Source organism: Lissotriton vulgaris, chromosome 6 (assembly GCF_964263255.1).
Source record: "Lissotriton vulgaris chromosome 6, aLisVul1.2, whole genome shotgun sequence".
NCBI classification, from domain to species: Eukaryota; Metazoa; Chordata; class Amphibia; order Caudata; family Salamandridae; genus Lissotriton; species Lissotriton vulgaris.
In genome coordinates, this window is record NC_141694.1 from 721,440,506 (window position 1) to 721,454,047 (window position 13,542).

The 13,542-nt window shown below is 41.9% G+C and overlaps 1 protein-coding gene across 6 annotated transcripts in view; it reads left to right on the forward strand.

Annotated features, from left to right (window-relative positions):
• Positions 1–6,309, forward strand: part of POPDC1 (popeye domain cAMP effector 1) — a 391,499-nt gene extending 385,190 nt beyond the window's left edge. For all 6 annotated transcript variants that reach the window (XM_086926710.1, XM_086926708.1, XM_086926711.1 and 3 more), the window contains one exon: positions 5,794–6,309. In XM_086926710.1, the coding sequence (XP_086782836.1) occupies positions 5,794–5,909 (116 nt within the window). In that variant the 3' untranslated portion in view covers positions 5,910–6,309. The remainder of the gene's footprint in view (positions 1–5,793) is intronic.
• The last annotated feature ends 7,233 nt before the right edge of the window (positions 6,310–13,542 follow it).

Genomic DNA, 13,542 nt, shown 5'->3' on the forward strand with positions numbered 1-13,542 from the left:
TATTCCTGCTGCTTTAAGTGGCACTGCCAGAGAGTCTTTTAAGCATTCCGGTGACCCTGGTGAATCCGATATTGGTGCTTTTTCACTATAATAGGGTATATTTACTGAGCTTCTTATTTGGAACCACAGTTTAGCGGCATAATATAGAATCTTCAGTTTTATTTTTTTGAAGAATTTTGGATGTCCGAATTTAAACAGGAAGTGGTCTGTTTTTTCGGTCATGTTTTGCAGGAAACATGGGTAATCTTGATACTTCCTCAATAGTGATCTAAAGTTCTTGAATTGGAAGGACCTATAATACTCAAATAAATCAGGACTAGCTATCCCTCCTTGATCTTTCTTCCTCCTGAGTTTACTCCAGGCTATTCTCGTTCCTTTGGAGGCCCAGATAAAGCTTGCGATTTCGCTCTGAATCTTGTTCATGAGTTCTTTTTTAAAATCCAATGGTATGGTATTGAAAAGGTATGTGAATTTTGGGATAATAGACATTTTTATTACGTTGGATCTTCCCAGGAAAGTTAATGGTAGGCCTGACCATGTTTTAAGTAGTCTTCTAATTTCTTTAGCGATTATCGTTAAATTTAGTTGCGGGACTTTCTCTATTTCTTTTACCAGGATTATTCCTAGATATTTTAGTTTATCTCTACTATACGGTGAAGGAGGATTACAGTTCCAACTCATTGCTTCAGTTTTTTCTTTGTTTGTTAAATAACCTGATACTTTACCAAAGTCAGTCATTATCTCATCCAATGCTTGGTAGGCACTTTCATAGCTTGTTGTAAATACCATTAAGTCATCAGCATATAATGCTACTTTCTTTGACCAGTTTTGATATTTAAAAGCAGAGATCTGTGGATGGTCCCTAATCTTGCCTTGTACCGCGTTGTATTTTAATGTTGTTACTCAGGTTGCTGTTGACTATTATTCTAGCCCTTGGATTCTTGTATACTTCTTTAACCACATGGGCGACACTTTCCCCCAGATCATATTTTCCTATAGCTTCGTTTAAGAAAGCCCAATTTACCCTATCGAACGCTTTAGCGGCGTCGTAGGTAATTATAGTGAGGGGGAGTTTTTTAGAGGTGGCGATATCAATTGCTGCAAACAGCTCATGAGTGATTTCAAGAATTTGTCGCCCTTTTATAAATCCCTTCTGATCTAAATTAATCAGTCCAGGCATAACTTTTGCGAGTCGTTTCGCTATAACTTGTGTGGTGGCAGATGGATTGCCTCCTTCTCTAGGATCCTCAATGGGTAGAAGGACTAAGAGAGTGGATACTCCATTTTTTTAAAACAAATGTGGGGACGGCTGAACCATTTTCAGTATGGGGTGGATTTAAGGCAGCTGTTCGAGGACAAATGATTGCCTTTTCAGCGGTACAGTTGAAATCTCGACGTATGAAAATAGCTGAATTACAGCAAGTTGTCAAAAATGCTTTAAGCCTGAGAAATTCCTTTATGGGGCCAGCTGGAAAAAGCCAAGAAAGAGCTTAAGGACTACTTCATAACTCAAGAAATCAATAGCTCACAGACCTATCAACAGCGTGTTTACGAGGAGAGCCAGATGGTGGGTAATTTGCTAGTTGGCTCTACTAAGACGTGACAGGAAGCTGCCCTAATTACAGAGGTTTTGGATCCAAAGACCAGATTAGTAGGGGCCAATAGGGAGGGGATTGCCGCTGGTTTTGCGGAACACTATAAACAGCTTTACACTACCAATTATAGGGTTAGCCAGGATGCGATACATAACTACTTTGAAGGGGTAGAACTCCAGAGGCTATCTAATACCCTTGTATACCAGGTTCAAAGAGAAATATCATCTGCAGAGTTTTTGGCAGTCCTAAAGTCAATTGCTGGAGCACAGGCCTGCAGGGACGATGGACTGCCTATAGAATTGTATAAAGTTTTTGCTAAGGAGTTGATCCCTTTTCTGACAAAGCTATTTAATTATGTAAAAGCTGGAGGTGCTGTACCCTCTGCTTTTAAAAGGGCTATTGTTGTCAGTTTTGTGAAAAAGGGGAAGAACCCTAAAGATGTTAATTTATACAGACCAATCAGTCTTCTCAATGCTGATTATAAGATTTTGATGAAGACTTGGGGAATGCGCTTTCACCTCTAGCCCAGGAAGTGATTCGCAGAGACCAGTCGGGGTTCGATGGCGGGAGGTCGATGTCTTCTAACACTGGGTTCTAGATTCAGATGCTTTTTTTAGCGTTAGTAAGACGCCTGTATGCATTATGATGGTCGACGCCGAAAAGGCGTTCGACCTGGTTAACTGGGATGCCCTGTGTTATGGTCTAGGTAGGTTCTGTGTTCTGTCTTTGGGCATAAACATGCCCAGGAACATCTATCGGGGGCTCAAGCTCAGTTGGTGATAAATCCTAGCCAAGTTGGTCCTGTAAATATAAACCGCGGGACCAGAAAAGAGTGTCCGTGGTCTCCCTTATTATTTACTTTTTTTATTGAACCCCTGGCTATTAAAATTCCGGGAAATTTAGCAATCAATGCCCCGATTTAGATCATGGCTAAATTAAAGTTGTTTGATGACGACATTATTTTATATCTTAGCCCCGAAAGCCAAAATTTCAATCAGGTTTTAACCTAATTTAATAAAATTAATCAAAATAAAACCGAGATTTTAATGTTGAACACCGATACAGATTTTCTCCTGGCAAATTTGAAACAACAGGCCCTTAATCAGATCCTATACGGTATCTAGGGAATTTTGTTACACATCAGTATGGGCAGTTATACAAACTAAATTATGAGGCTACGCGCGGAACAATTATGACTCTATCGGACAACTGGTCACGTTTGCCGCTAATGATGATAGGTCGGGTTGCCTTCTAAAGATGTCCATACTTCCCTTATTCATTTTTTTTGTTTATTAATATACCAATTAAAATTAACAACAGTTACTTCAAACAGTTACTTTCGGAGCTTGAATCCATGTTCAGGTCGTTCGTATGGAGTAAGAAGGCTCCTAGAGTTAGACTCTCTGTGCTACAACTTGACATTTATCAAGGTGGGCTAGCACTACCGCATATTCGAACATACTATGAATCCGCGATTCTGGACTTAATAGTGTGTTTATTGTTCTCTAAAGGGTCATTAGATAACTTTTTTCTAGATAGAATGGTACAAGAAGCTGGGTCGCAGATCCCGACTTTCCTCAAACCTCAAAACTCCCAAAAAGGACCAGGAATTGTCTAAGAGATCACAGTTTTTTTAAAGAAAATTGGCTTTTCCGGGTTTCACTTTTTGAAATTAAGCGAGTCTAAAAGTTTGGGCTTTCAAATTCACTCTAGCCATCTTCGTTTTTGGAAGGAGGGTGGTCTGGAAGAACTGGGGTGTTTTTTAACTCAGGAAAGAGTGATTATCTGGAAAGAGGTACTGGACAGATGCGGTGATCGAAATAAGCCTGTTTTGTTTTAATATTTAGAGATTGTATATGTTTTAAATAGATATAATCTTTTGTCCTGCAGTGGTCCTACTAAACTGGCGTCCACTCTATTTAGAGGAAAGGTTAGAGGGGTGGACAACTGGTACTAGCTGTTGCGTACCCAAAACGAGTCTCCGTTGGTTGAGAAATATCTGAAAAGAGTAACCGGGAAACTGAATGTACTTTTTCAAGTCAGGAGTGGCAGGCCTTATCCCTGTTAGGTAATAAGGCTCTAAGAGCCACCAATTTTAAAAGAATGGCCTTTTTGTCCCAATGGGTGACATATCTTACTCCCAAAGCTCTCAACAAGAAATATCCAGAAGTGGAGAATAGATGTTTTCGCTGTCTGGCATAAGGCGAAGGGGGATAGTTACATATATGTTTCACATGTTCAAAGCTAGGGGTATTCTGGGGCAGGATCTTTGAGGCCATAAGTCGGGCATTCCAGAAGTCGTTGGATCCAATGGCGGAGGCTGCCCTCTTAAGTATAATGAGTACGGGTACAAACCTGTCAAAATCAGAGGAGACCTTTGTAGCTATTTCTTCCCTCGCGGCTCGCTCCTTAGTTGTTCTTAGTTCTTCAAAATTGGAGGTTGGGCGAAGTACCTACATATGAGAGATGGTTAAATAAAATGAAGCGTACCCGGACATTTGAATAAGCTTATGCAAAGCGGGTGGGGGCAACAAAAAAGTTTATTGTGACCTGGAAATATTTAGATACTCTTGAAGACGAGGACGGTATAGATGCCAGGTTAGCAGTTGCACTTTAGCACGTCAGCACTTTACAAAGCCAGAAGATTTATTTTATATTTTCTCCTAGTATCATATGGAGAGATAGGAATTTAAATGTAGGTGGGGAGAGTGTTGCAGGCCAAACCATAAAAGTGATCTGTTTTAATCTTGTATTTGTATCATTTACCCGCTGCACCATTTCCGGGCTTATGTCTATCTATTGTTTTCATGTACTTTTGGGCTTGTCAAGAATGGCTTGATTTTTGGATTTGTATGTTTTGTTCAAGGGGTTTTATTTGCAAAGATCCTGAAAAGGTTGTTACAAAAATGTCACGATGCTCTGCTCAATAAAAAATGTATATTAAAGAAAAAAAATTTAAAGCTTTGGAGCGATATATCCTCTGGTGAACTTTGGAATGTGGCAAATGAGTTTAGACAGAAGAAGAACTTAAGTGCCTGCCTGTGGGGTAATCCTCAATACAGATGAAATTGGTATTCGAGGACAGATAAAAGGAGAATGCATGGGGGAGGGCCAGATGATTTTTGGGCAGTGTCTATTTGAAGGGGTGGGGGGGATTGTGTTTTAAGTGGATATATATGTGTGTCTGATGTAGCAGGGATTCTAAAGGAGAGTGTAATACAAGAGATACAAAATACACCTAGAGAAGATATGGGCATAGTGAAACCGTCACGAGTGGTATTTGGTGAGAAGTGTAGGAGGTGAACCAGCACATTTCACACAGGGTATTTACAGTAGATGCATTCACACAACTTATACAAACAGAAATACCTAGTGTGCCAACTAATTGGTCTTCGCCCCCATATCCCATTAAACCTCCATCTTTTCTTGATTTGCAATTTTAGTTTCCCAGATCCAGAAGATACGTCTATGATGCTGCCTGCGCTTGAATATATCCACTTGTTGGATGTGAAGGGCATGTGACAGTATTTTAAATATGCACCACACCCTTCTACGTAGAAGGAGGCAACCCGTAAACAGGGTTCTGGCAATGGTTTCTGGTGCACCAACTTTTCTTTCATTGATACTTTAGATAGCTTTGCCTGCAGCTTTTACCTGCCGTTAGATTTGCTGGCAGTAATTCCAGAAACGGAAGAAGTCCCCATAGCTTGACTCCACGATTGGGATAAGAATATAAAGCTTGTAGATGCCTCTGTTTGGGCTTTCTCTTCCAGCCTTCTGAACAAGGCACCCTTCTCTTGCCAATGCTTTGTCTCTACTTATTTATTCCTTTTTGTGGATGTTCCATACGTCATCACAACTTAAAACTTAAGAGTTGTTGCAAATTTCTTTTACACAAAACGCACTACAGTTTTACTCTAGCTCACCATACAAGCCATGCCATGTTCTACTATGCTGATTTTGCATCATTGCCTTTTAATCTGCTTTTCATTTCCTGTCCGGTGTCATCACGTTAACGGTCACATCCATTGGTGTATTTGGCAAATTATGCTTTTGTAAAAACTGGTAAAGCATTTCTTATACTTCTTTCACATATACAGTAATTTAACCGTACCACACAAAGGGTCAAGTTCACAGGCAGAACAAAGACTTCTTTGCATACGCTTTTACTTATTCCTCTTTATGTACATTTTGGCAGGTCACTCCCCCCACCTGAGGACATCAACAAAGATGAAACCAATACAAGAGGGCACAGAAGATGACGTCTTCGAACCAGTATCTGATGACACACTGGAATTTAAAGGACTACATTGAGCATACAGATGTTTTGCCTAGAAGGAAGGCTTCCAGAATTTAAAAAGATTTTCACCATCAAATTATTGAAACTATTATTAACATAAATTTTAACAATTTTGCAAACAACCCTTTGGCAATAGCTGCATGCACTTTTTGTCAAGTATGTTCATTTTTTATTTTTAGACATGAGAAAATTATATTAAGACAGTGGAGTGTTTTTTTTTAATGCACAACGTTTTTTGTAAAATATATTTAAAAATCGTTTCACTTACACGTCGGTGGTTTCTATGTGTATAAACTAAATGTGTCTGGAGTCCTAATCCGAGAACATATTTAAAGTCTGAGATTGTTTCATTGCGATTATATTTTTCACAATTTGAACTTTCGTTGCACAATAAAACACTCATGTTCATTGATATTTACTACATCTAGTGGGTCATTTTATACATAATTTCAATTATGAGAATAGAGAGCAGCGTGTATCTCAATAATTTAAAATGTGTTCATTTAAATGCCTTTTAATGGGGAGCAAATTAAAACAGACTGGGAGCCGTTGTGAGCTAACACTTGAATGGGAAAACTTTGCCTGAACCTTGACTCCAAGGTGCGCAAATTGACACCAACGAAGCATGAAATGCCCAAAATGGACGCTGCTAGTTGAAGGGCACACTGAACCCACTGAACATAATATCACCTTGAAGGAAAGCAATCGTTTTATTTTGCATATTGAACCTTTTGTAAGAAAAGTATTCGTCCTTATACAAATTGGGCAGAGAGGTGGGGCGGGGCGGGGGAGGGGCAGGGTGAGGGGTGCTAAAAACCGGAATATGGATAATTGGAGGTAAGTAAACAATTTAATTAATAAAACAAATTCCGTAGCGCGCGCTGCATCACATTTTGCGATGCATCGCATTTTGCGATGCAGGGCACGCTACAAAATTTGTTTTGTTAATTAAATTGTTTATTTACCTCAATTATCCATATGCCGGTTTTTAGCACCCCCACCCTGCCCCTCCCCCACCCCACCTCTCTGCCCTACCGCAACTCCCTCCACGGGCCATGGCTGCAACTACTTGCTTTTAGTGGGGCGCATTGGTGGAATGGTGTGGTCTTTAAGGCCCAACACCATTCCTACTATTGCGCAGACTGGAATTGGAATAGTAAATCAAACTATGCAAACATTCAGCATGCCCCTAAGGCAAGTTGTTAAAATGACTTGCGTGCTGAACAAATGCGTCCTAAAGACTCATTCGTACAAAATACTGCATTCAGAGCGCACGAGTCCTGAATGCATGCGGAATACCGTCATACATTCCTCTTCAAGTGCTATTGACCGATCGTTCAATATTTGTCATTCTTAGAACCCACTTTGTCTATATTATTATTATTAATGTATGTTGTTTATTTGAATAAAATCAATAGCATAAAGTTAACATAATCAACAAAGTCAATTAACAATGTTCGTAAAAACACCAATATTTTAGGCATGCCTAAAATTCTTCTTTATTTTCACGGTTCTTGAGTCCTTGTAAACAGTTTGCTTGTGAACGCTGCACAGACATTGGATGTACACCTTGATGTGTAGTAGTGCATGTAGGTCACTACATTCAAAATACAGTAGGATACTTCAGTAGTGGTGGATAAGCAAAGCAAAGTTCGAGCCTGTCTCTGGCCGAATGTTTGCCTCTGACTCTCGTGTCCCTTGGGTAAAGTCGAGCAAAAACAGATCTGCACTAATCAACCCAGGCGATAGGTTGAAGTTTTAAAAACAGAAACCACTAGACCACACAATATCTAAAACTTTGCTTTTCTGCCTTTTTTAAAACATTTTTTTTAAATCAGAATTGTAATATAAAATTGTGCATATAAACAATAAATGTTCTGTACTATACATCGTTGCTGAGAGATCTTCTGAACAGCTGCTTGTATATTTAAAATTTCATAACTGGTACATTATCAATTGATTATTCACCCAGAGATCCTGAGGCACATTTAGCGCAACCCCATCTATGGTACACCAAGATCCAGCATGAAGAAACTGTTTCATCTTGGCCAGTTATCTGGCATACACCAGCTGATCCTTTAGGCTCGAAAATAACAATAAAAACCATCGGAGGTTTTAGCACCAATGCCAACCACTTCATAGTTTGGTAAATGCATGTGGCCAACCCCCACTCATATATTTCTATCTTGGCAGCCATAGAGCAATATGTATTGCTGCACCAGTCCACAGACCAGGATGTTAGTTTGCTGCCCCATGGTTTGTCGCTGTCTCATCTGGTTACTACCCAACAGATATTGCAAAGTAATATTTGTATATTTTGGGGTTGAATGAACTCCCCAAATACTACCAAAATTCAAATTCTGGCATTTCACCTCACTTGTAATTCCAAGACAAAAAGACCCACTGACCAACTTTTGTTTGCCAATACTTGGTACGTTTTTGGCTTTCCTGCCATGTAACGACAAGGATCCCCACCCTATCACAGCCCCTCAGGCATGCGTTGACTACACATAAACAGTTTAAGCTGCATTCTGTTATGATATGTGCAATGTAGCAGCTTTAGCTGTATCAGCCAAAACCCAGTCCTTATGTCCACTCCCTGGGGGCTCCACCTCCTAATCTAGGTCATTCAGGGTGCCCACTTCAGTCTTTCACTTAAATCTCATCTTTGCTATTTCATCAAGTGGATTACAGATTTGTGTTTTGTATGTTTCTGAGATCACTTTGCACCCAGGGGGCCCCATAGGAACTCTATGTTCTAGTCCTGGATAAACTCTATGTCCACTTTTATCTCTTCATAGCGTGCCTCAGTTGAACATAGTTAAAAACCTGAGGCTTATCTAAGGTGTTTTCCACACTAATCTGCTCATTGGTTTACATTCCTAATGTATTTCAGATACCACAGACCTTGGAATATTGTATCTCACTTTGGAAATCCTATAGTGTTTTCAGTTTCCCAGGGGCTTGGCTATCCTAGAGAGGTGTTTCTCTTGTGATAATATCATGGCAGCTTGTCAGTCCATCTCCACTATCCTCCTAGGTTTGGGCAATGTGTGTTAGGAGTGCCTTTCATAAATCAGTTCAGCGTATCTTCTAGCTCCCATGGCACTGATTTAAATTCACAGAGCAGGTTTCTCTTGGGGAGAGAACACCATCCATATCATTTTCATTGGTCAGACTAGAAGTACTTCTGCATTGCTAGAAGAGCTGTCCACCCATCATAGCCGTTTTTGTACAGCTTAGCAAACACAATTTGAGCTATATATTATTTTGGTTAATTAAAACCATAAACGTTTTGAATACAATTGAACAATTAATAGGATGAAACCTTTGCAAAGAATGTACTGTTTAAAAAAAGTAGGGTGTTGTTTTAAAACAGACCTTGAGGAAGGCTGGCCTAATTAGTATGCTACCATACAGCAAGATGAAAAGGTGTTGAATGAGTGCTATAAAATTGGTTCACATTGCTTTGTGATGATGTGTGGGAGGGAGCAAGATGGCAAAATTGTCCTTGCATTTATCTTGTGCCACGTCAAAAGTATATAATTGAGAGCAATCTGCTCTTGACAGATACTTTGGGCTGATTACGATGTTGGTGCCACCGCCATTGGTGATTGAATCACCGCCCGCCACATTACGATGATGGGCGTTGTGTTGGCTGTTGTAAAGATTGACCGACACGGTCCCGACGGTCAGAAGCATTCCGACCACCCTCCATCCCCTGAATGGTAGCAGCACCTGTCAGGCACCCCCATGGGGATTACAATATCCCTTTCCGCCGGTCGTTCTGCGGTGGTCAACCCACCGTGAACGGCTGGCGGAAACGGATTTGGGGGCCTGTAGTGGGCCCCCATTACCCCATGGGGCTGGTACATGGGCCCTGGAGTGCACCTATGGTGCCCCCCTACGTATCCCGGTACCGTGTGCTGCCATGTAGTGCAGGAATATGTAAACACCCTACTGTTTGTATTGTGGCTGGGACAGCTGTTCTCATCCCCGCTGCAATACAAGAAATAGGCAATGTTACCGCTGTGGTAGCAGTCGCATTGTAATTCGGAGGGTGGGTAGGGCTCGTGGGTGGTCGGTCCCCATTCCGAGATGATGGCGGACGAACTTAAGTCTGTTTCCATCATAATGAGGCCCCTTGTTGCAACTATCACAAACTTGACTATTAAAGAAAAACAATAATAAACATAAGCAGTGGGCTAAACCATTCACTGTGGCTTTGAAAATCTGGTTGATCTGCTTTCTTAACACCTCTTGAAGAAGTACTGCAAGCAATCGATATCTGAAGAACCAGTGTATTTTGCTATGTTGCAGGCAGTGTGGAGAATTAATGTTACCGTTTGTTACCTCACAAAGGGCGATTAATGTAGCTGCCATCTGCCGATTCCGATTTTGTGTACGTTTCACCATTGACAGTTTTGGCAATTAACAGTCTCTCTGCAGTATTCATAAAGTTAATAAAGATGAGCAAATTATCTTCTCATGCAATAAATTATTGCTTGACGGCACGTTCTAATTCCATAAAAAATAAAAATGTTCTTAAGCAGGAGTTTGTGGCCACTGAGTAGGAAAGTGCAGGTGCATAGTAAATATGTCATGCTTTCCTTATGGTATTGGCTCATTCTACACAGATTTCTGAAGATGAGCTGTCTGACCAGTGTATGAAGAAAATATTCCAAATCTTATTTGTAGAAGAGTTATTGTAGCCTGCTTTAGTGGCGTATACTGGCCCTTAAAGTCCCGCCCCAGCATTAAAATCTCAATCCAAAGGGCCTTTAACAAGGCAGCGTGTCTTTAATGGCCGACATAGCCCAGCTACGGTGGGCTATAAGGCTATTAGAACATTCCGCCACTAGAGGGCAGAGTGTTCTAACAAATAAAACAAAGGCCTTAGGGAGCCCCAGGGGATTTAAATTCCCTTGGGCTCCCTGAGGCCTTTGTTCACAGCAACAGCTATGAATGACAAACATTGAAATGTTGGAGCTCCGTGCTTTTTCCAGCCATTAGAAGCCTGGAGCACTCCATTGTCTTCAATGGAGCTCCCAACAGTCCAATGTCTTATATAGCCTTAGAGCCCGATGTAGCGGGCTTTACCAGCCATTAAAGGCCCGCTCCAGCGTTAAAGGCCCAAGCCGAAGGCGAAGGTGTTTAATGGCCAGTAGAGTCCACTATGAAGGGCTCTAAGGCTATATAAGAACATTCCACCCCTAGAGGGAAGAATGTTCTAATTTATAAAACAAAAGCCCAACTGCGCCTGAGGAGGTTGAAATCTTTGTTCACAGCAACAGCTAGGATCAAACATTGGAATGTTGGAATGTTGATGCTCCAGGCTTCTACCAGCCATGAGGAGCCCGGAGCACTTCACTGTCTTCACTTGAGCGCTCAACATTCCAATCTTCTTATCAGTAATAGTCTGTCAGGAAGCCCTGTAAGAATTAATTGACAACCATGTGTGGCTTCTGTTACTAAAAACTAGCCAATGAGAAGTGTTTAACTTGCTTGTTCAGAAGCTTTCTAAAAATATTGTAGGATCGGGTCTGTTGCCATAAAAGTTCAGCCTTTAAAAATTTCAAGCAGGCAGCAAGCGATATCGCCCAACACTATTTGTGGGGTTTTTCTATCACAGAGTTACAACCAAAGCATTTAATGTATTTGCAGGAAAAAAGGTTGGCGAGATTTAGAAAGGTACTTCATCAAGAACATCATTCTATACATTGTGGCCTTTCCTAACAGTGACAGTATGAACTGTCACCAGTGTGACGTATATGCCGTAAATGCTCTACATCCCCATTGTCCCTCATGATAAACATCCCCAAATCCTGAAAAACAGATGCAGATGTCTGCAGCGAACAGTGGCAGTTCACCATCGGAATCCAGCGAGTTAAAGATAAAGGGATTTCAGCCAATTAATTTGGATCCAAGACTAGTCACAATATATACGAAACACCTCTAGTAGGCTATCAGTGAAATCATCTGGGTCTGCCAAATAAAGCAGTATATCATCTACATGAAGTGAGACCATGGAGTTCCAACTGCACTCCCAATTTAGTCCTCATCTTCAGGCAACCCTTTTAATCCAACATGGCAGTAGAAATCAGGGCAAATAGTAGAGGTGCTGCATGGTTAAGAATTAATGTCATTGAACCTGATGCATCCCATCAGCATCAATTGCAATAACACAGCCAATTAAATTGGAACAAAAGCCCATCCTCCTCAGAATTGCAAACAAAGAGCATAATCAAGTCCTTTTTCAGATTTGAGGGACAAAAACACTGTTGGCTCAGCAACTGAGCTTTTTGTTCCAGGGTCAGACATAGCCTTCCGAGGTTACGCCTAGATACTTTACTAGCGGTACAAAAGGGGGTGGTGATGGACGGAGCATCTGAATCAATCAAACACTCACACCCAGTCAAAAGATCTGGGTTTAATCCATCACCGTTCTTTAGCCCACTCTGCCACCCCAGTTCAGACATGGCTATATGCAAATCAGTCTGACCCTGTGCCTCATGGGAAAAGTCCTGTCCGAACTGCCAAGCCATGTCTTCCCTGGACCGGAAACAATCTTCCGAGGACCGGTTTCTGGCATTCCAGCCGTCTTCAGCCCGGCTTGCTTGAATCCAGTGGCAAAGTGAGCAAGGGACTCACGTCTGAGCATACCCTGCCACACTTATGGCGGCCAAAAGCGGTACAAAAGAGGGTGGTGATGGACGGAGCATCTGAATCACTCCAACACTCACACCCAGTCAAAAGATCTGGGTTTAATCCATCACCGTTCTTTAGCCCACTCTGCCACCCCAGTTCAGACATGGCTATATGCAAATCAGTCTGACCCTGTGGGGCTAAAGAACAGTGATGGATTAAACCCAGATCTTTTGACTGGGTGTGAGTGTTTGATTCAGATGCTCCGTCCATCACCACCCCCTTTTGTACCGCTTTTGGCCGCCATAAGTGTGGCAGGATATGCTCAGACGTGAGTCCCTTGCTCACTTTGCCACTGGATTCAAGCAAGCCGGGCTGAAGACGGCTGGAATGCCAGAAACCGGTCCTCAGAAGCTTGTTTCCGGTCCAGGGAAGACATGGCTTGGCAGTTCGGGCTGGACTGTTCCATGAGGCACAGGGTCAGACTGATTTGCATATAGCCATGTCTGAACTGGGGTGGCAGAGTGGGCTATAGAACGGTGATGGATTAACCCAGATCTTTTGACTGGGTGTGAGTGTTTGATTGATTCAGATGCTCCGTCCATCACCACTCCCTTTTGTACCGCTTTTGGCCGCCATAAGTGTGGCAGGATATGCTCAGACGTGAGTCCCTTGCTCACTTTGCCACTGCATTCAAGCAAGCCGGGCTGAAGACGGCTGGAATGCCAGAAACCGGTCCTCGGAAGCTTGTTTCCGGTCCAGGGAAGACATGGCTTGGCAGTTCGGGCTGGGCTGTTCCCATGAGGCACAGGGTCAGACTGATTTGCATATAGCCATGTCTGAACTGGGGTGGCAGAGTGGGCTTAAGAACGGTGATGGATTATACCCAGATCTTTTGACTGGGTGTGAGTGTTTGATTGATTCAGATGCTCCGTCCATCACCACCCCCTTTTGTACCGCTTTTGGCCGCCACAAGTGTGGCAGGGTATGCTCAGACGTGAG